Source organism: Pezoporus flaviventris, unplaced genomic scaffold (genome assembly GCF_033815535.1).
Source record: "Pezoporus flaviventris isolate CSIRO_AGI_PZ_B2104156 unplaced genomic scaffold, CSIRO_AGI_Pfla_v1 ptg000072l, whole genome shotgun sequence".
NCBI classification, from domain to species: domain Eukaryota; kingdom Metazoa; phylum Chordata; class Aves; order Psittaciformes; family Psittacidae; genus Pezoporus; species Pezoporus flaviventris.
The window spans coordinates 2,193,164-2,213,149 of record NW_026892620.1 but is presented as its reverse complement, the minus strand read 5'-3'; the positions used below and the strand labels follow the sequence as shown (position 1 = coordinate 2,213,149).

The 19,986-nt window shown below is 43.8% G+C and overlaps 1 protein-coding gene across 2 annotated transcripts in view; it reads right to left on the bottom strand.

Annotated features, from left to right (window-relative positions):
• Positions 1–11,300, bottom strand: part of GAS6 (growth arrest specific 6) — a 40,381-nt gene extending 29,081 nt beyond the window's left edge. Inside the window, exons 1-2 of one of the 2 annotated variants that reach the window (XR_009746812.1) lie at positions 10,861–10,987; positions 10,277–10,443 (exon numbers count right to left, since the gene is read on the bottom strand). Coding sequence is in view for 1 of the 2 variants with exons in the window: in XM_061472679.1 (XP_061328663.1) it covers positions 10,277–10,443; positions 10,861–10,930 (237 nt within the window). In the remaining variant the exon portion in view is untranslated. Of the gene's footprint in view, positions 1–10,276; positions 10,444–10,860 lie in introns of both variants that reach the window. The other variant, XM_061472679.1, reaches the window with a different exon arrangement.
• Between the last annotated feature and the right edge of the window lie 8,686 nt (positions 11,301–19,986).

Genomic DNA, 19,986 nt, shown 5'->3' with positions numbered 1-19,986 from the left:
AATACAATGACAATGTATTTCCATTCAGGCAAAAGATGGAACAAAAAAAATCACCACAGAATTATACTGACCGTTAAATTTTCAGCTTGGACTCTAGTAAAAAAGTCAACATTTAAATGTTGTCAGCCCTTCCTCTTTGGATTTGCTTTCCTAATTAGTGCTTAAAATAAAAGCAGAAGCAATGGGCTTTTTAAATAAAAAGCTATAAACAAATACATGTTGGACATAAACATCCTCTGTATAAGCTGCTGTATAGACATTGACCTCACCAAGCTTTCTATCCAATCTGCCCAGTAGCAATGTCCCAGTGCATGCAAGAGGAAGACAATACCCTGCACTTCAATGAAGTGGAAAGTACGGCAGGAGGCCAGTCCCCCCAGGCAGGTGATGACTTGCTTATTTCAGCTCACTTTGAGGACCCTTCCCTTGCTGTCCAGGTGACAGACCCGTGCTTTACCAGGAAAGATTTAAGCCCTACTGCCTGTGCCCCTTTCACATGAACACATCTACATGCTAGAAGCAAGGCTTTCAATGCATTAAACACAATTAGTGGTTTCCACAACTGTAGCACAAAATCTCAGAGTCCATGCTTTTATTCCAGGGTAGAGTGATACCAAACACTTCTTCATGAGGTTAAGAAGTTCCTCTCCAACCTACATCCAGAATTTGTTTCTACCTTTATAACAGTCATGCAACACTTAGTAGGAATGTCTAAAATGAAAAGAGAGCAGAAATTTAAAAATATCCTCTTAAAAATCCAACCCAAACACCCCCAAAACTCCAGGATGTTCATTTTTACTTGTTTTTTCTTCCAAATATTAATGGTTGCAGTGAAATAGTGAAGAACAGTTTGTATGGAGCTACCCCCACAATACCCTGCACTGAAACAGCTGAGGAGAACAGTAAAGTGAAGGTAACAATTCCAAAGAGAGCTGTGAAGTTGAAGGGACAGAAGTACCTACATCAGTTTCCCTGCCAAAAGAAACCTACAGAGTGACAGGGGTCACCATCCGTTTTCAGCTCCACGGCCAAACTCTCTCTTAGAGGTAAAATCCAGAAGTTTGTGAAGTTATACTGAATATGCATTAGTCCTGCTTCATTTTTAAAGAAGGTGGAAGAACACCAAATCAGAACAGCCGTTAACATGACTCACTGTATAAAAATAGCCCTTCTGAAAACATAACAATGACCCTGTCTACACCAGGAAAATGTGCTCACTGTGACTTAAAGTAATTGACAACATTGGAAAACTCAGCCAAAAGGGCCTGCCAACTGTTTCTGTCTGTTTTGCCTGAGGACTAGGTCAGGTAAGCCTGATCAGCACTGAATCTAATCAAGGTCATGTTTGAGCTGTAGTGTCAGCACATAAAAGATGTAGTTTACAGAAGGACAGTTCATGTTCCTTGGCAATGGGCTCTTAGTGGCCCTACTTGAGGAGGCGTGTTGAACCAGATGGCCTCCAGAGGTGCCTGCCAGCCTCAACCACCCTGTGATTCTGTGACTGCAGCACTGCTAACACTGGAGCATCTCCCAGACTTGTGTTAGCACTGGTAGTTTTTAAAAAGCACTTTCTTAGTTACCTAGTTACCTCTTAGAGAGCAGCAACAACTCCCACATCATGCCCTTTTCTTATTTCCACATAATGACTCTCCCTTTTCCTCTTTCCTTCAGGACTGAATGTTTGTCTTGGGCATGGCCAGACCTCCTTGGTTAGAAATGTACTTCATGTTTCCACACTGTGGTCCTGCACTATCCTTGCAAAGAAACAGCCGCTACCCACCATAATTTGCTATAACATAGTGTTTGACAGCTGTTTAACTGTTATCACCTGAGAATGCAAATCTCAGTAATGCTTAAGAGCTCTCTGCATTTTCTGAAACTCAGCCCTAGGCTTTTGATGCATGGCAAACTTGATGCTGGCTAACGAGGCCTTCCTCCCATACAATGCAATTAAACAGTCCCGCAATTCAGATGATACGTAGGTAGAACCTACAGTTCTAGAAGTTATGCTCAAATCAATGCCATGCTACTTGAACAAACTTTCCTTCTCATTGTGAGGACAACTACACTCAGCCAGGTTAGACTGCTTCCTATTTTGTTTTGGCCCCATCTGCCCTCTCCATGCAATGCGCTGAGAGAACTTCTCTCCACAATTTGGCAAGTGAGGCTTTAAAGAAGCAAGCAGGTCAGGGTACACTACAAAAGCACCCTCAGAGTCTCATCTCTTACTATCGAAGTTGTAGATGCTTAGGGTAGTTTTAGATTTAGTGGCCGTTTGTAAAGTATCCACGCTGTCCAGCTATTCTGGCACACAAAGACTGTGACTGCCCCTTCCACATCTCTCCAGACAAGAAGCATTCAAGACCACCCTCTCCAGCATCACCCATTTCATAGAGAGTAGGCATTTCTGCAGAATCCTGAAAGCTCGATAAAAAAGCATCTATTGTCACAGTTTCCCTTGCCCTGTTCTGAGGGGCAGGACTATTTCCCACCAGCTTACTGAGGTGCCACTTCAGCAGATGTTGCTCTGCAATAACAAAAAACCCCACCAATGATCACAATGCACAATTACAGGAAAAAAAGTAATAAAAGGAAAAAATAAAAAAAAAGTTTCTGCATGTCCCAGCTGACAAAACCACAGATACTTTACATTTGTAAAGACGTAGGAGGGGCAGAGAGATGATTTCTATATGTGGCCTGAGGTTTGATTGTAAAGTAATGATGTGAAATGGATGTAACTGGTTCCAAGGTCCAACTGGTTCCAAATATTCCAACCAAAATAATTTATAGAGTCATTCCAATGAGTTGGTTGCATGTGCTTTTAAGTTATTCTTCATGCAATCCAATCCCAAATGCCTTGAGGTTTCCTCCACTGCTTCAGAATTATAGAATCATAGAATAGTTAGGGTTGGAAAGGCTACTTTCCCTCCAGCTGTATTAATGTGCAATTTGAAAAGAAGATCTCAGTTTAATAACAGATCTTCACTCAGTGTTGCTTGTTTGAATCCTTATTTGTAGCAATAGTTACAATATTTTTGTGTGGTTAAACTAAGACTCACTTAGAAACTTCAGTCAAATTAGGCAAAACAGCATAAGTAAAAGGCCCTTCAACATCCTATATGGTGTCATTACTCTGCACTCATTTATGCCGTATTTAAAACAGAACAGATTATATATCCTATCCAACATGATTTAAATGTTCGTGATCTCTCTTAGAGGCTCTGTAACATTTTATACATGGAAGTGAAGAAATACTGCATTTTTCCCCTTTCAGCAACCTAATTTTATTTTCTTAAATGTTTCTTAAGATTTTGCTTAGCTGCAGAGGTTGCAACTCACACTACCAGCCCTCGTCCACTTTAAGTAATTGCTGCATTTGGCCTCAGAGGGGACAGGCAAGCGAGGTATAGGGAAGTGACACCTGAGACAATACTAGATCCTTGCGACAGAATCTGATCTCATACTTCCCTATTCATTATTTTAATAACTAAGTAACTTTTGCTCATCTGTTCTGGTCCTAAATGTTTTCTGGAAGTGAACCAGGACTCCCTGTTCCAGGAATCAGCTAAATGTGGTGGTTCTCCACATGAACAAGATTTTGTACAGTGCAAGCATGACCCATTCTCCTTTTACTTCTTCACTTATGCACCCTTTTGTTCTGGTAGGTGTGCAGAGTGAAGACAACAGCAGCACTTGTCCCCCTCCCTGAGTATCCTCCTTACTTTCCAACTTTGCTTTTCCTCTAGGTGTCACTCAAAAGAACAGGAAGAAAACCCGAAACAATAAATAAGGATACTTCCCCACAGTCATGTGCACGTGTGGAAAGCCTCTAGGACAGCAGGTCGCAACAAAACAGTGATGAAGACAGAGATACAGAAGGAGACTTGATGAAAAACTTTGATCAGATTCTCCAAGGCTTGGTTGTTCATTGGCTTGAGAATTTCTCTCTCCAGACTACTCTTCTTTAGATCGGTTACTCACAGTGGTCCATGCAGTTGCACAAATTGCTGTGCAATAAGGATGAACAGAACAGGCAAGGGAGTTGCTTACTCTGACTACATCAGCTGAGCTCTCAGACGTGAAATCAAAGCCTGAAAAATAATGTGAGGGGAGGAGAAGTAAACCCTCTCCTCAGTCTCTTACCTGATTCTTAGGCAGCTGCATTCCTAAAAAAAAAACTGCCTTACCTTAACTTTATCTGTTTTTCCATTACCATTTCTTGATCCAAAACTGTATAATCCCCCCGCTTCCATTTACCGTTCTTTGCATCTTTTTCCATTCTATCTTAAACAGCTCCTCAGTGTAATTTTAGCCACTTTTGTCTTCTCTTGTTCCTTCCGTCCTGATGCACAAGGGGATTAGCACATAGCACTTTCATGATGTGGTGTCTCAGTGTTTCCAGGTTTATTCTGAACTTCTGGGCTTAACCCACATGAGTGGAAACAGATGAAGATCAAGTAGGCGTGAGTCCAGCAAAGCTAATGAAGCTGTGTCTGCTTTTACAAACAGCAAGCTTTGTTCACCATTCTCAATAACTTTTGATACAGCAGCATTTAGCTAATAAATGCTTTCTAAAGCAGGCAGGAATACGTTTGTCACCCTCCTGCTACTGAACTCCATCACCACAAATGCTGTGTCTGTACTGCCAAGTAGATACATGCATCCTGCTCCACAGTCCCAACCTGTTTGCCTTCCAGATCAGTTAAACCCACTGGATTTTGGTACAATATTCTCCCGTCCTGTGTTTCCTTTATAAGAAACTACAGGGAGAAGAAAGAAAGGGAATGGAGAACATCTGGTTGACACGCAGATTTCTTCACAAGATCCTCCTTCTCGCCTGCAATACATTCCTGGGCAAAAGTCTAACCTCCCTATATTTTCTTTTTCAAAATCTATTAAGTAGGTACCAATGTGCCTGGGAATCCATTCTTCCATATACTGACTCCCAGCAGGCTAAAGCACTAGCGCAGAGTTTTCCAGTAACTTCTTCCCTCTCTCAGATGAATTCTGCACTGACAAGAAAAGATACAGCAATTTATACCAGCTATAAATCTAGTCCTTCTTCCACACTTTCAAAATGCCATAACAAGTCAGCATATTGAGAAGAATTTTCACAACAGATAAAACTAGATTTTTGCCTGATTCTAGAGAGGAATAATCTATACAAGGATGATGACATCTGTATTTAAAGATGGTATCAGTATTTTTCATGTCTAGACTACACAACACTCACTAAATTAGTCCAAGAAATTTTACACTCCTTAACATTCCCGGTAACTCCTCTCCTCCCCCTACATGCCTTCATACTTTTCTCATTAGTATTTACAAGTGTGTATTTACCTTGCTATTCTTAGGAATAAGACCTAAATATTGTCTGCCAAGCACCCCTCCTAAAGGATCAAAGTTTGGATGACTCTAGTCTATGCATGCAGCTCATCTGTGTTATCATGACCCTATCACATAGTGGAACAAATAAAGAAATAAAACCAATGAACCACTAACATTATGAAAGCCAACCAAACTGGCCATTATCACACCCTGAACATTGTTTCATCTGCATTTCAGCTTGTCCCTAACCCAGCCTAGCAGAAAGAATGCTGACACTGCTGGATGCTTTGTTAGGATCAGTAATTTTCAAGACATGACTGAAAAAAGCCCTGAAAAGCCTTGTCTGGTCTCACTGTCACTCTTGCCACTAAGTGGGAAACTGGACTAGATGAGTGGACTAGAGACCTCTTCAGTCCCCTTAAAGTTACTCTGTGATTCTCTGCCAGTATTTTATGTACAGCCATAGATTTTAACAGCAGCTTGGATGCAAGTCCCTCGAGAAGCATGAGAACTTTTCATGTCCCTGCCTGTCAATCAGATGTTTATTCTGCATGCATGCAAAAACCAGCTAGCTTTCCAAGGTACTCACTCTACTGAGGGACAAACCCATAAACAGTAACCACAGGCAGCCAGGCTGACCTACATCAGATTTTTCTGGTGGGCCTAACACCTTTCAAAGCATACAGCATGGCAAATCTAATAGTGACCTGCAGGAAGACCACTAATTTTTCAACAATAACAACAGCAAGCAAGATGTGCAGTGACAAATGCTGTACTGATAATACTGTGATACCAGATTACAAGAGGCTGCATTTGAATGTGTTTCCTATGCTGAGCCTTTCAAAACAGAGAAACTGCTTACACATTTTGCTGTATTTACTCTTCAGCGAAATCAGCGTTTCCAAGAACACCATTAACTACGCTCCCTTCTGCCCCTTGGATGACCACGCTTTTAGAACAGGCCAGTGAAATTCCAGGGCAGTTTATCAGTCAGTTAATAAGCTGTAATACCTTGACTGCATACCAAGGTTAAATATTTCTGCAGTACTGCTTTTTATAAGGCCCCATCAACATTTCAAGTAAGATAACATTCTTATCTCTATCGCAAAGATATTTTGCAACTTCATCTCATCTATCACACCTAGCATATCTTTATAATAGATCACATTTAGAAACAGTCCTCATACCTCCCATGAACATGTCTTCCACCCTTATTTTTTCACAACGTATTATTTTTCCATGTTTCTGTTTGGTACCTCAATCTAGCAAAACAGGAACCATCCCAGAATTCTGCTGTAATATCTAAGGATGTTATAATCAACGTCATGAAAAAGATATAGATAGGCTGCAGGAGTCATTAACCCAGGCTCACACTTGTTTTTACCATGTATAGTCACACAAATGGCACAGACTGAGTTTTGTTCTGCCCCCTAAAAAAAAGAAAACAATCTAAAAACCTTTCAATTGATCTTCCTTCCTCCAGTCTGGGTGAGCTGATATTTATATTTTCCGTAACATAAAAGACAAAAGCTGCACTGGCCTGCAAATGAATGACTATTTAGCCCTGCCTAATACACTATTCTTAGCAGTTGATGTAAGTAATCACACATGTGGCAACACCCGCATTCAGGTTTCAGAGAATGTGTATCTCCTGCTGACTGCCTGCAGATGTTGCTTTGGAAAGCTATTCACTGAAACAATGGAAGGCATGCAAAAAAGGGTATTATGATATACATATATAATATATATGTGTGTGTATATACATATATATATGCACCACAAGCTACACTACAGCCTTTCTTTGTCTGTCTGATTGAATCAGTTAATGCACTTTCCTATAACATCTTTAGGTTACAGGTCTTGAAATTAGGCCTGTAAATTCTCTTCACACAACCATAAGAGAGTTAAGAATGGCAAGGTTTTTAATGAAGACTCATACATTTCCTTCACATTAGATCACCTAATGGAGGGACAGGGAAGAGAAACAATACTTGTGCTCATATGGCAAGCCTTTCTTCGGGTCAGAGAAACAACAAGCTATTAATGAATCTCAAATTAACCTTCAGTTGTCAAGGCTGCAAGACTATTGCTTCCATGGGACAGAAAACAGCCAAATGCCTACATTCACGCTCACTTTATGCTTTAAAGCATAAAAGCTGGGAGATACAGCAGCACAGATGAGCAGTGCACTGATGTGCTCCTCATAGCTTGCCTACTACAAGGTTATCCACACGGCTCAGCGCAGTGCAAAAAGTAGCTGTAGCTGTTTCTGCTACGACCGAAGTAGTTACTCCATGTGACCAAGCTCAGCAGGCAGAAACAAAAGTTTCAGCCTTCCTAAACTACACGGAATCACAATAAAAACTCCTCTCTTTACCAGCATGGACCAGCTGCAGCCTGACAACACGCTGAAGCGTGACTGCAGTAACTGTAATTCCTCAAACTGCAAGGCATTGTTTATCAACAGTTTTCATCTTTCCTGAGTCAAGTCTGTCTCAGCTAGCTCCCTTCTTCTGTCAGTCACCAGGATACAACATCCTGGTTGTAGCCCATATGGCATCAGTGAAATGACAGCATTTAAATGCTTCCTAGCATTTAAAAACCACTTCCATTACCTCAGGCGTGCCTTAATACTCAAAGCCACAGATACCGCCAGAGGAGCAGTCACCTAAGACTTACAAAGCACTGGAGGTTTCCAGTGTGCAGAGTGATAACAGCCTACATACGTGAACTCTGCCACCGTGCATTAGAAAACTGCTACTGAACAGCAGCTGCTGCCTTCATGCCACATACTGATTGCAGAATGGATAGGAAGGGCCGTAAACCCTCCCGATAGGCAGCACACTTGCTTCCCCGTCAAATTGAAGCAAAGTAACAGCAACGAGTAGGACATACTGCACGTAACAAGCATGCTCACAGCTCTTGGGAGGTGTGTGTCTCAGAAAAGGTAGGCTCTTATGTCACTGCAGACCTAAAAGTATTATAAAATACAGTACTTTGGTGCAGAAGCGCATGTAAAATAAGCAAGGGGGCACAGACACTAGAAGCTCATCTAGCCTTAGTGATATTTCTTCAGAGGTCTTCAGAACTAGAGAGAGACTTAGCAGTAGTAACAAAACAAATGCACCCAAAAAAATCAAAATCATTTGTAATGACAGAAAATTTGCATTGTCCTGCAAAGCACACTTAAAAGCATGACTGGATCTTCTTAGACAATATATATTACATGTTAAAAAAATGTAAACCAAAGTGATTTCACTGCTTTCATTACAGTAGGAGAGCTATATATTTTTTCCAATATACAAAATAAGTACTTAATACTGATAAAGACTCCTGACACATTTACAGAGTCTATCACCCTCTAAACTGATCTATCCATGCATTGCCTTTGGCTGATTTCATGGCCAGAAGTGCGTTAGCAAAACCAATGACCTCAGATCACCTTTTTTCCAGACTAATACAAAATAGTATTTGGGATATTTTTTCTGCATTCACTACTATATGGTGAATATTTATACTGAGCTTAAAGTTATGTTATTGAACATGAATATGGAAATTGCTGTGCCAGCTATTCTCGCCACATTACAATTACCCATACTCTGTATTAGCTCAGTTTTAGAGGACAAAAGCAAACACTGCTGCATGCAGATGCACACGTCCACATAAGAGGTGTACCATTAAACACTGCCTAGGCAAGTGCTCTGTATTAAGCTCTAAATTAAAGATTGTCAAAAACAAAAGCCAGCATCACAATGTTTTTGCTGTACTTACTACTGCCTTGTGACAGCAAGCTACTGCTCTGTATATCCAGCACTGAGCCTGCTAATGAAGCACACATGTCAAGACTTGTTTGACTGAAGCATAAAAAATCTCCTCAGTCCCTCCCTTGCCTGTGGTGTGTCTCTGTGTACACACGCACTCACAAACTCTGTCCTATCTTCTCCCTAGAGCATCATACTGCTAATAGGAACATGCTGTGCAATACCAAGCTTCAGTCTGAACACCAAGAAAATCCACTTCCCACTGCTAAATCAATGCCAGATAATCTCTGTAACGAGAACAGCCTATCCAAAACAGTGTAGAGAGGAGGTGTAAAATAATTGGAAGAGTAAGCCAAGCTTAATTAAGCAACACAAATGCAACCGCATGCTGCCCGAAGTGAAAAGAAGACTGAAGTGAAAGTCAGCCTGGAGAAGGCTGGAAAAAGTCAGCTCTGTGTCCAGTGTGCAGGCTGTAAATGTGAATTCACACTTAGTGTTAGATGTGCAGCAGCACCATGTTCTTGTACATGTGCTCTCCTGCTGTTGCAGTGGTATGTCATGAACCTACTGATTCCAAAATGCTGACCAAGCTGAATATGGCCCAAAAGGATTACAGTGTGTTTATGACATACTTCTTCTGAGAAACCCCTATTCTGACATATGCCACAACATTAAGGGGATTTCAAATACAGCTGAGATGGGAGGCTTAAGAAAAGAGGGATGGTAAGGTGTCCAGACAGAGAAGCCACTGCATTATGTTGCACTGGTCTTGCTACATGGACTCACACCATGGGTGAACAGGGACCTTCCACTCTCTGGAGAGAGCAGTCATACAGCAGGTGCCAGGCTGGGCTGCTCACCCAGACCATCCTCATGGAAGCATTTTTAACCCTAACCAGACAGAACTGACACAGCCCTTGCACAGGCTGGGTGCTAGTTATGCTGGGTGACTTCCAGTCATTCACCTAATGGTTCCAGTTCCTCCTTCCCCTCCTTTTCCTCCTCCTCCTCCTCCCAATGGCTTCACCAGCTGTGCAGGCAGCTGGCACCCAGCCACAGATGGATGGAGGCATGGAAGGATGGAGTGATGGAGGGATAGAAGGATCGAGGCATGGAAGGATCGATGGTGGGAGGGAGGGCAGAGCGGACAACCCACCCCAGTCTTCGCGGCGGCTCTGCGTCCTTACCGTCTCGGGGTCGTTCTCAAACACCTCCCGGGCCTCCTCCTTGCTGCAGTGCTCCTCCACGCACTCCCTCTCCAGGTGCCCCTGCTTGGTCTCCTCGAAGATCTGGTAGGCTCGCCGATGCCTCTGCCTCAGGAACTGGGCAGCCTCCGGGGCGCGCAGCAGCACGGCTGGGCCGCCGGTCGCCGGGGGTGTGCAGAGGACGAAGAGGAGGAGAGGAGCAGGAGGAAGGAGAGGCAGCAGTGAACAGCTGAGCCTGCCCGGCCGCCTTGGTACCTCCGTCCCCGCACACCAAGCCGCTCCGCCGGGAGCAGCAAGCACACCCCATTCCTGCCCGGGGGTCGCTTCGGCGTCGCTCCGGCCCCTCACACTGGCGACCCCGCAGCCGCACCGGCATTCCCTGCTGCTACAGCCGCCGCCTTCCCGACCGCCGCAACCGTGAAGCTGTTCATCCGCCCCTCAGCACAAACACCGCAGCCCCAGCACCTCCCCAGCCCGCTCTCACACACACACACACGGCGGTGGGGGATGCTCGGGATGCGGCGTGTGCCGCAGGGACGGTTCCCACCCCCTCCCGCGGTACTCACCCTGCGAGGAGTCTGCCGCCAGCAGGACGAGCAGCAGGGCGGCCCCGAGGGGCGCCGAAGGATGCGGCATGGTGCGGCGGCGGCGCCTGGGGCCGGGCCGAGCCGAGCCGAGCCGAGCCGGGCTGGGCCGGGCCGGGCCGGGCCGGGCGCTGGAGGAGCGGAACGGAGCCGAGGGGGGCGGGCGGGCGGCGGCGCGGCTGGGGAGCGCGCTGCTACTGCGGGAGCGCGGCGCCGGGGAGCCCAGCAGGGGAGCCGGGGAGCCGCTCGCCCGTCCTACCCAATCGCTCGCCAAGTCACCGCCACCCAGGGACACACCTCGCGGCGGGGAAGCGCGGCCCCGCGTACCTGCCCGGCCCCCGGGCAAGGCCGTGCTGAGCTGCGGGGCGGAATGCGAGCAGCGGGGCTGATGGGAGGGCAGCCAGCCCCGGGGAGCTGGCTCGAAGGCGGCTGGCTCCCGTACTGCCGGGCTCCTCGCTACAGAGGCAGAAGCTGGCACTAAACCCAACCCAGTGCTGCCTTACGGGAGAAGCTTGGGTCAGGCTGAGAGAGTTGGGGTTGCTCATCCTGGAGACGAGAAGGCTCCGGGGAGAGCTTAGAGCAGCCTTCCAGTACCTAAAGGGGACCTACGAGAAATCTGGAGAGGGACTTTTTGCAAGGGCATGTAGTGACAGCACAAGGAGAAATGGTTTTAAACTGACAGAGGGGAGACTTAGATTAGACATTAGGAAGACATTCTTTGCTATGAGGGTGGTGAGACACTGGCACAGGTTGCCCAGAGAAGTTGTGGCTGCCCTATCCCTGGAAAGCCCCCAGGATGGGGCTTGGAGCAACCTGGTCTAGTGGAAGGTGTCTCTCCTCGTGGCAGGGGGGTTGGAACTAGGTGATCTTTAAGGTCCCTTCCAGCCCAAACCATTCCGTGATTCTCCCCACACCCCAATGCATATATTTTTCACAACTAAATTTTCAGTTTATTCCAGTATTTTAGGGTAAAATCCTCTGGAAAGATATGGATGTAGTTTACACTAATATGTTGCAAGCCAGCCTTTACCATCCCTTGTCCATGTGTACATGTCAGGACACGTCCAACGTAGAAACCCTGTTAGCTGTTACCCAGCCCTGTATGGTCAGAGCTGCATGTAGACTGCCCATTGCTACCCCTGCTACCTGTACTGCCCTGTGGTGGGTGTGACAGGTAACTCCAGTAACGCCAACTCTATACATTTGTCAAGAAAGCTTTAATGGCATAAGAAAGTTGATGTGACCTCTCATCAAGTCAATTTAGCTCACTAAGCCAACAGAAAAATATTTATTTTTCCTAAAAGTCTTCTGAAATACTCAATTGCCAGTTTAGGATTTGGCTGTTCATACAGATTTTGTATTATCTGCCAACTGTCCTCATGGTATTCAGCTTCTCCTTAAAATTTCTGAAGATGATGAACAGCAGAAATTTTTGTGGGTTCTGGGAACAGCTTTATTGTGTGATCTAGTGATGAATTTCCTTTCTTTTAGACATTTGTTTTATCCTTTTCCTTTCATTCTCCATGAATACACTTTGAGAGCCTATGGTGAGAGACCAGGTCAGAAGTTTTCTGAAATCTAGGTATGTCATCAGAACCATCTTATCTATATTAAAAAAAAAAAACAAACAGAAAAAAGATTACTTCTTGAAACTGTAATGGGCTTGCAAAACATGGCATCCTACTTGATACGTAACGTTGATTCTTCTCCAATATGTATTCAGTTTACTAATTCTGTTCTTTATTATAGTTTCCAGTAAGTTGCCTGGCACAGACATCAAACACTGATTTGGGTGAGCCCAGAAATCCTTTTAACAGTCACATTTTCCACCTTCCCTTCTTCTGGCACTGCATATAGTATTTAAGGCAGATTTAAGTGATGAGTTGCATAAAGCAAGTCTCATTTTCTTCAGAATTCATAGTTTTATACCATCTGATCTTAGCTATCACAGTGAGGTCTTACAGAACATAACAAAAAAAAAAAAAAAAGACAGGAAAATTAATTCAGGAAACAGTAAAACAACGTTATGTGAACTACTTGTACTCTCAGCGTGTCCCACTCTAGGCTCGCTTTTGACTTTAAAATAATCTAGGTACAGAGATTTCCAGATGTAAATCTGAACCTGTAGGATTAGATCCCATTGGTTTATAGACACTAATCAGAAACATGCAGCAAGTTTTGAAAGAAGTGATCAAAAATGCCAAAGGTAGCAATTGCCTTTCAGTGTAAACCAGTGCATAGTATGTAGCTGAGCTGCAGAGGTGTAGTGGAAGAAGATGTAACTGAGCAAAGTTCTTTTAGGTTCCTGCAACTAATTACATTTGTAGGTACGAAACTGTAGAATGAAACTAAAATGTATTAAAAAGAGTAAACAGGCCTCACAACTTCATAGTTGAAGGTACTGAGTAATGGAGAAGAGGAAGGGATTCCAAATTGTGCCTTTCCTTCCTTCCAACCACCATTCCTTCAGCAAAGGGCAGTGCCGGGGGGCTGTTCTTGATGAATTTTGAAGGACCAGCTTTTCCATGTATTTGTAACGTACTTGTTTGACGTCAAGGAAAAATTGGTTAGACTTGTGTCCTACAGTTTGTCCCACAGTGCCAAAAGTATCTCAGGTTTTAGGGAGCAGTGGCTGTTTCACATACTCATTCCATGTTCATCTCTTATCATTTTTCCTTCAAAAGTGCTTCAAAGACTACTTTTTTTCTTTTATTTACAAGGAGGGAGGAGTAAAAGGATGCGAGATTACGTCAGGATATTTAAAATATTAAATGATTGTGGATGGCAGCATACTTAACCAGCAAATCCCAGTGAGAGCAAGCAAGCTGATTCCACGATCCTTGACCTGAATGCACTGCAGGCTGGGCACATGCCAAATATGCGCAGCGCATTAAGATCTGTAACTTGCTGCTTAGTTGTGTGAAGTACAATTCACAGCCTGATGCCAGAAAATAAACTGGAGGCTTCAAGGACAGGAAGCTGGGAACAGTTGTAGTCCCCTCTGTGCCTGTCTTGGTTCCAGGTCAATGAGATTTCCTTTCATTAAGCCTCAAAATGGTGACTGAAAATGGCTTTACACACCAGCAAAACCAAATTGTTCATCTGAGCAGCAGCACTCCCTCTGCAGCAAGTGGGACAATGTGCAAACTCCTGGGCAGAACACACCAATGTCCTGCTTGTCTGAGAGACTCACTCCAGTAAATGGCACCGAGCAAAAGCACCAGAACTCCTGCCCCAGCCTATAGTACATCTTGGCTCCCTGTTCGTTAAATACCACTGCAGGTCACAGAAGGGATGAAGTGGGGATGGGGGATCAGAAAGTCTGTTTTCTGTGCAATCTGAGTCACCACGATGCAGTTAGCACTGAGGGCCTGGGAGACAGGAAGCCCAACGGGGCTGTTGTCTTCGTCATCACAAGAAGAGGTTGCAGAGAGGAAGGAGAAACTGGAAGAGGTCTTTGCATAGCTGACTCTGCTTTCTACTTCTTATTCCCTTTGGAATGAATGGCTTTCAAAAGAATAGTTTTGCTTCCTCCATTTTGGAAAAGACCCCTGGATCTCTGTGATTGAAACATTAGACTGTAACCGCTTTGTCAGAGAAGCCCTGTTCCTTTGCCATGCACAGTTAAGAATATTACATTTAAGGTATAATAGTTTTCTTGCTTGAGGATAAAGCACCCATCACTAAATGCTTCTATCTCCTTATGTTGCTGTTTGGCATTAAAACTCCGTAGAGGTTGATTTTAAATGAAACATCTTGATTTTTACCCACAGGTGAACAGGCAAAGTAGGGAACTCACAAACTGGAAGCATTGTGAGCAGACAGATTATAAATAACTCTAGGACATCACTGACAGGTAACTTACATCTAAAAAGCAGCACCCCAAATATCTCACTGTCTCCATGCACACACACATGCAAAATCCATACTAAAACAGTGTATTTTTGAAAAAGAGCTGAGGATTTGCATTTCTGATTCACGCAAAGATGAAAGAGCTCCTGTAGCAATGTGTGGAGCTTCCCTACATGGGTCTAATGAGAAAAGGTATGTGTTCCCAGGCTAAAAAAATTAAGATCTCTTCTTGTCATCAGCAGGAATTGAACCCAGAGTGCAAGACAGGAACCTTTCATGGTACCAGTGCAACCCCTACTGCTTGGGAAACCCATGTAGGGGATCAGGGTGGACCTTCTCCTGAAATGCCACTGACACAGATGAACTAGGGCTTTTTGCACAGCCAGCACTTTCTCTTTTTAAATACGACTGATACTGAAACGCATCAGCTTCACTTAATGTCTGGTTGTAAAATGAATCAAAATATATCAAAATTATGAAGTGTTTATATTAATGAGAAGAGAAAGCTGAAAGGGTAAAAAGAAATAGGCCACAAGTCTTCAAAGAAGCTTTCAAGGCACTCAGCATAACAATGATGGTCATGCAGTTCTGTTGAAGGATGTTACTAACGTATGTATGAAACCTCATTCAGAGATACAGGTTGACGTAGAATGAGAATGATGATGAAAAAGAAGCCATGCTTTAATTCAGGCTATTTTCAGATTCCTAGATAAATAGGAAAAATTCCTCTCCCCTCCACTTTTCCAAATATGAATCCTTCCTGGAGCCACACAAGCATGTGTCTGTGTTTAGATCAGGTCAATGCTTTTGTTGGAGGACGTGACATTTCATCAAGAGGTCTCCAATAATGCTAATGGCATGTTTCCTCTTATCCAGTATGTTTTGTTTGAACATTTTCTAATAAAAACAAACACAGAAAAGGCCCCCTTACACTGCTTAACTCTTTTTAAAATTAGCATATATTGACTCAAGCAGAAAAGAGTTAACTTTGAAAATATGCTTAATTTTAGTGGAGGAAGAAATGGATGAGAAGAATAAGCAAATGTAGATTAGAGAGAGAAAAAAAGACTTAGATGAAGAAGTGGAACTGGACGCATGGAGAGAGATGCAGAAGAAAAGTACTCTGTAACCAGTATCTCTCTTCAGTAATGGATCCAAACCCCATTTTCTGACATGGATGCATTATGGTGGAGGAAGAAAAAGAGAAAGGCTCCTTGTCCTGCAGGTGCTAGCCATGACCATGGCCATATGCTGGACAGAATGACAGTAGGAATAACCTTTGCAAGAACCATTTTTTCCTCAGAGCTGTTGGTTTGCCTGCTGAATGCTTCTCTGCAACCAACTAAATCTTGTGTTGAAGCAAGTATGTACCAACATTTAAGCATTTGTTTCTTTTCTCTGCTGTCCTCATCCCACTGGGAGGGTGCTGAGTTAAAATATGGAATATTTTGTGATGAAGAAACTACGTCAACCTGTCCAATTGTTGGGAAAGTGTCAAGAGAAAAGGTGACATCAACATACTGAGCCCATTTCTGACTTACACCCAAGGGGCTTTGAGCAACCTGATCTTTAGACTGAATATAAGGAGGAAGTTCCTTACTGTAAGGGTGGTGAGGCACTGGAATGTTCCATCCCTGGCGGTGTTCAAGGCCAGGTTGGGCAAAGCCTTGAGTGACATGGTTTGGTGGGAGGTGTCCCTGCCCATGGCAGGGGGATGGAAGTTGATGTTCTTAAGGTCCTTTCCAACTCTAACTATTTGATGATTCTATGCTATGATTCTAATGGAAGGTGTCCCTGCCCATGGCAGGGGGTTGGAACTGGATGATCTTTAAGGTTCCTTCCAACCCAAACCATTCTATTATTCTGTGACAAGAGTTCAACATGCCTGAATTCCAAACCAGGCTCTCTGAATATGAATGAACTTTGGAGTGAGGTAAGATATTTCATAAATATTGCTAGTGGATATGGTTTGTGTTGTATTAGGCCAGCTAATATACTATGTATGAGGTCATCGTGGTTTCTATTCCTATGCATTCCACATGTGCTTGTTTTCTAGGGTATTTTTAGGTACTTGAATAAAGGCTAAAATAAATCTAAATAAGTTCAAGGGTGGAATGAGGAGTAAAAGAACATCGCAGCAAAACAGTAATAACAAATATAAGCCCCTACAGTGAGCTTACAAAGCTGCACAAGGGACAACATAAACACCAAGTTGGCAGGTGGCTTGCTGAGAGACCACATGAGTGTGATCCGTGTGTTGGAGGCAGGAGGGAATGTACTGATGCCCGTTACAGGCTTTGAAATGGACTTCTTAGTGGAAGAACATGATGTATTCTTTATTGTGCTCATTAACTCAAAGCAATAAACATGTAACTTAAAAATTGCCTATTTAGACAAGCGTTGGCTTGTTGGAAGTCAGTGGCTAAACTCCCAGCTATATAACACAATATAATGGGATGGTGAGAGAGAAAACCAGTTTTCATGAGATACAGCTCTTGCAAATGCCCTGAGCTCTTAGAGGGGAGCCCACACTGCAGCAGCCTCTGTGCATCAATCTGGGTGTGGAGGAAGGGAGAAGAGCCGTCACTGCAGAGCAGTTCCCAAACCCTGGCCCCTGGGGCAACTGCTGGTGGTTGGAAAGAGTTGCCTGGTAACAAGGAGCTGCCTTCTTCTCATTTCCAGCTGTTAAATTGCATTGAAAGGAGCTGAATAATACTAGAATAGAAACCTAGCTTATTGTCAGGTTTAATATAACAGAACAGGAGCCATTACAGAGCCATCTGTAAATGGTTCAGCAGGATAACATAGCTCCTTACTGGCAAAGCAAGCAAAACTGTTTTCAACCTTTTGCCACAAAGACCGTTTCTCCTGTGGATGTGTTTGATTTGAAGCAGGTGGAAAAGCTGGTAAACACTTGCGCTGATCAGTGCCGCAACGCTTATTAGCAGCAGGAAATACTGCCCTCCTTGCTGAAGCCAACTGGATCCATTCTTTTATTGTCCTTAATTAAACAAAAAGGAGTAACATAAGTAAAAATTTCACAACTGTGAAGAGCCTTAAATGGAAGTCAGTCATTATTTCCAAAATATGTGCACGCACACCCCCAGCCTCCTGTTTGTGTGTATACAGGGGTATATAGACTCAGTGGCTGAAAATGTGTTTACTAAATGTGGTGAGGGTGACATTTTGCCCTCTGGACTACATTTTTATTATTTTGTATTCGAAGGAGACAAGTCTTTGCAGCAGAGTCCTAGCAGGTCCATGTTACAAAATGAAAACAGGGGTTTCTGTAATCTTTTATTGATTAGCTCCTTGTTCTGACAAGGTTTGTCAGTGCAATGCTATAACCTCCAGCAAGCATGAAGGATGGAGAAAAGGTAATAGCGCAGGGGATTGTACCACAGCAGGACAAGAAACAGACATAACCAAGACATTGAAAAGTCATTTTTAGAAAGTTCACGCAAAGATGTATGTTAAAATATAAAAATACAGATTTTATTTTTTGAATGGAAAATAGAATATGTGATGTGCTGGTTTCTCCATCCAAATTGGAATATGCATATTTGTATTTTGTTAACAATAATATTAAAAGCAAAAGTTCTAAGTTGGATTCTAAAACAGAAGGTATATTCTGTTTCGGTTTTGCTCTTTGGGGGCGGGCAGAGGGAGGGAAAAGGGAAATTCTAGCTGTCCAGTTTGGAAGGGAATGAGAAGCAAATGAGGGCTGTTAACACCTTTGTGGGAGACAAAGAAAAATGGAAATGGTGGTCAGGCCAAGCAAATGGTTATCCCACTGTAAGCTTGCCATCGTTGCAGGAAGGAGTTTCCAGATGTCACACTGTTGAGCAGCCTGTGATTGACTGCCATGAAATTTCCATCTCCCAAAGCCGGAGGAAAGAGGAAAGCCTGCAAAAACCCAAAGCAGCAAACTAAAAAGCGTTGTGAAGAACAGGGGATGGCTCACATGTCCTGGGAACAAAAGGTAGTATTGATGTGGTCTTGGGTGTGGGAGGCAGCCCAACAAAGAGCTGCTCATGGAGTCTGTGTCCGCTCTTTCAGGGGGTGCTGGCAACAGAAAGAAAACAAGATCTGGTTTGGTTTAAATTAAAAGAAGTCAGTTTAGTATGCTGGATTTGGCTGGGATAGAGTTAATTTTCATCATAACAGCTAGTATGGGGCTATGCTTTGGATTTGTGCTGGAAACTGCTGGTTGCTGCTGAGCAGTGCTTACACAGAGTCAAGGCCTTTTCTGCATCTCACCCCACCAGTGAGCAGGATAGGGGTGCACAAGAGGTTGGGAGGGGACAGCCAGGACAGCTGACCCCAGCTGACCAGAGGGATATTCCAGACCATATGGTGTCATGCTCAGCATCTATAGCTGGGGGAAGAAGAAGGAAAAGCGGGATGTTTGGAGTGATGGTGTTTGTCAAACCGAGTCACTGTTATGTGTGATGGAGCCCTGCTGTCCTGGAGATGGCTGAACCTGCCTGCCAATGGGAAGTGGTGAATGAATTCCCTGTTTTGCTTTGCTCACATGCATGACTTTTGCTTTACCTATTAAGCTGTCTCTATCTCAACCTATGAGGTCTCTCATTTTTACTCTTCCAATTTTCTCTCCCTCCCATCCCACCAGGGAGGAGTGAGAGGCTGTGTGGGACTGAGCTGCCAGCTGGGGTTAAACCATGACATTCAGTAACATGCTATATTAACCAGGAAATTAGGGAAAGAGAGGGATGTCCTAGGTGAAGCATCTCTTCCCTTTTCAGTTACAGATTGCTTTAAAAGATATGGTAATGTGAGAGCACATTGCTAGTGAAAGCTGGTTTTGAGCCTGTTTTGTGCTATGTTCATCCAATACCAAAACTTTCTAACACTGGTACTTAAAATGGGCAAAAAATACATTGTCAAGAAAACACATTTCCTGGATGTGCAAGGTAGTCACACACAGTATCACAGTATGTTAGAGATTGGAAGGGACCTCGAAAGATCATCTAGTCCAATCCCCCTGCCGGAGCAGGAACACCTAGATAATGTTACACAGGAATGCGTCCAGGCGGGTTTTGAATGTCTCCAGGGAAGGAGACTCCACAACCTCCCTGGGCAGCCTGTTCCAGTGTTCCGTCACCCTCACTGAGAAGAAGTTTCTTCTCAAGTTTAAGTGGAACCTCTTGTGTTCCAGTTTGTACCCATTACCCCTTGTCCTATCATTGTTTGCCACTGAGTAGAGCCTGGCTCCGTCCTCGTGACACTCCCCCT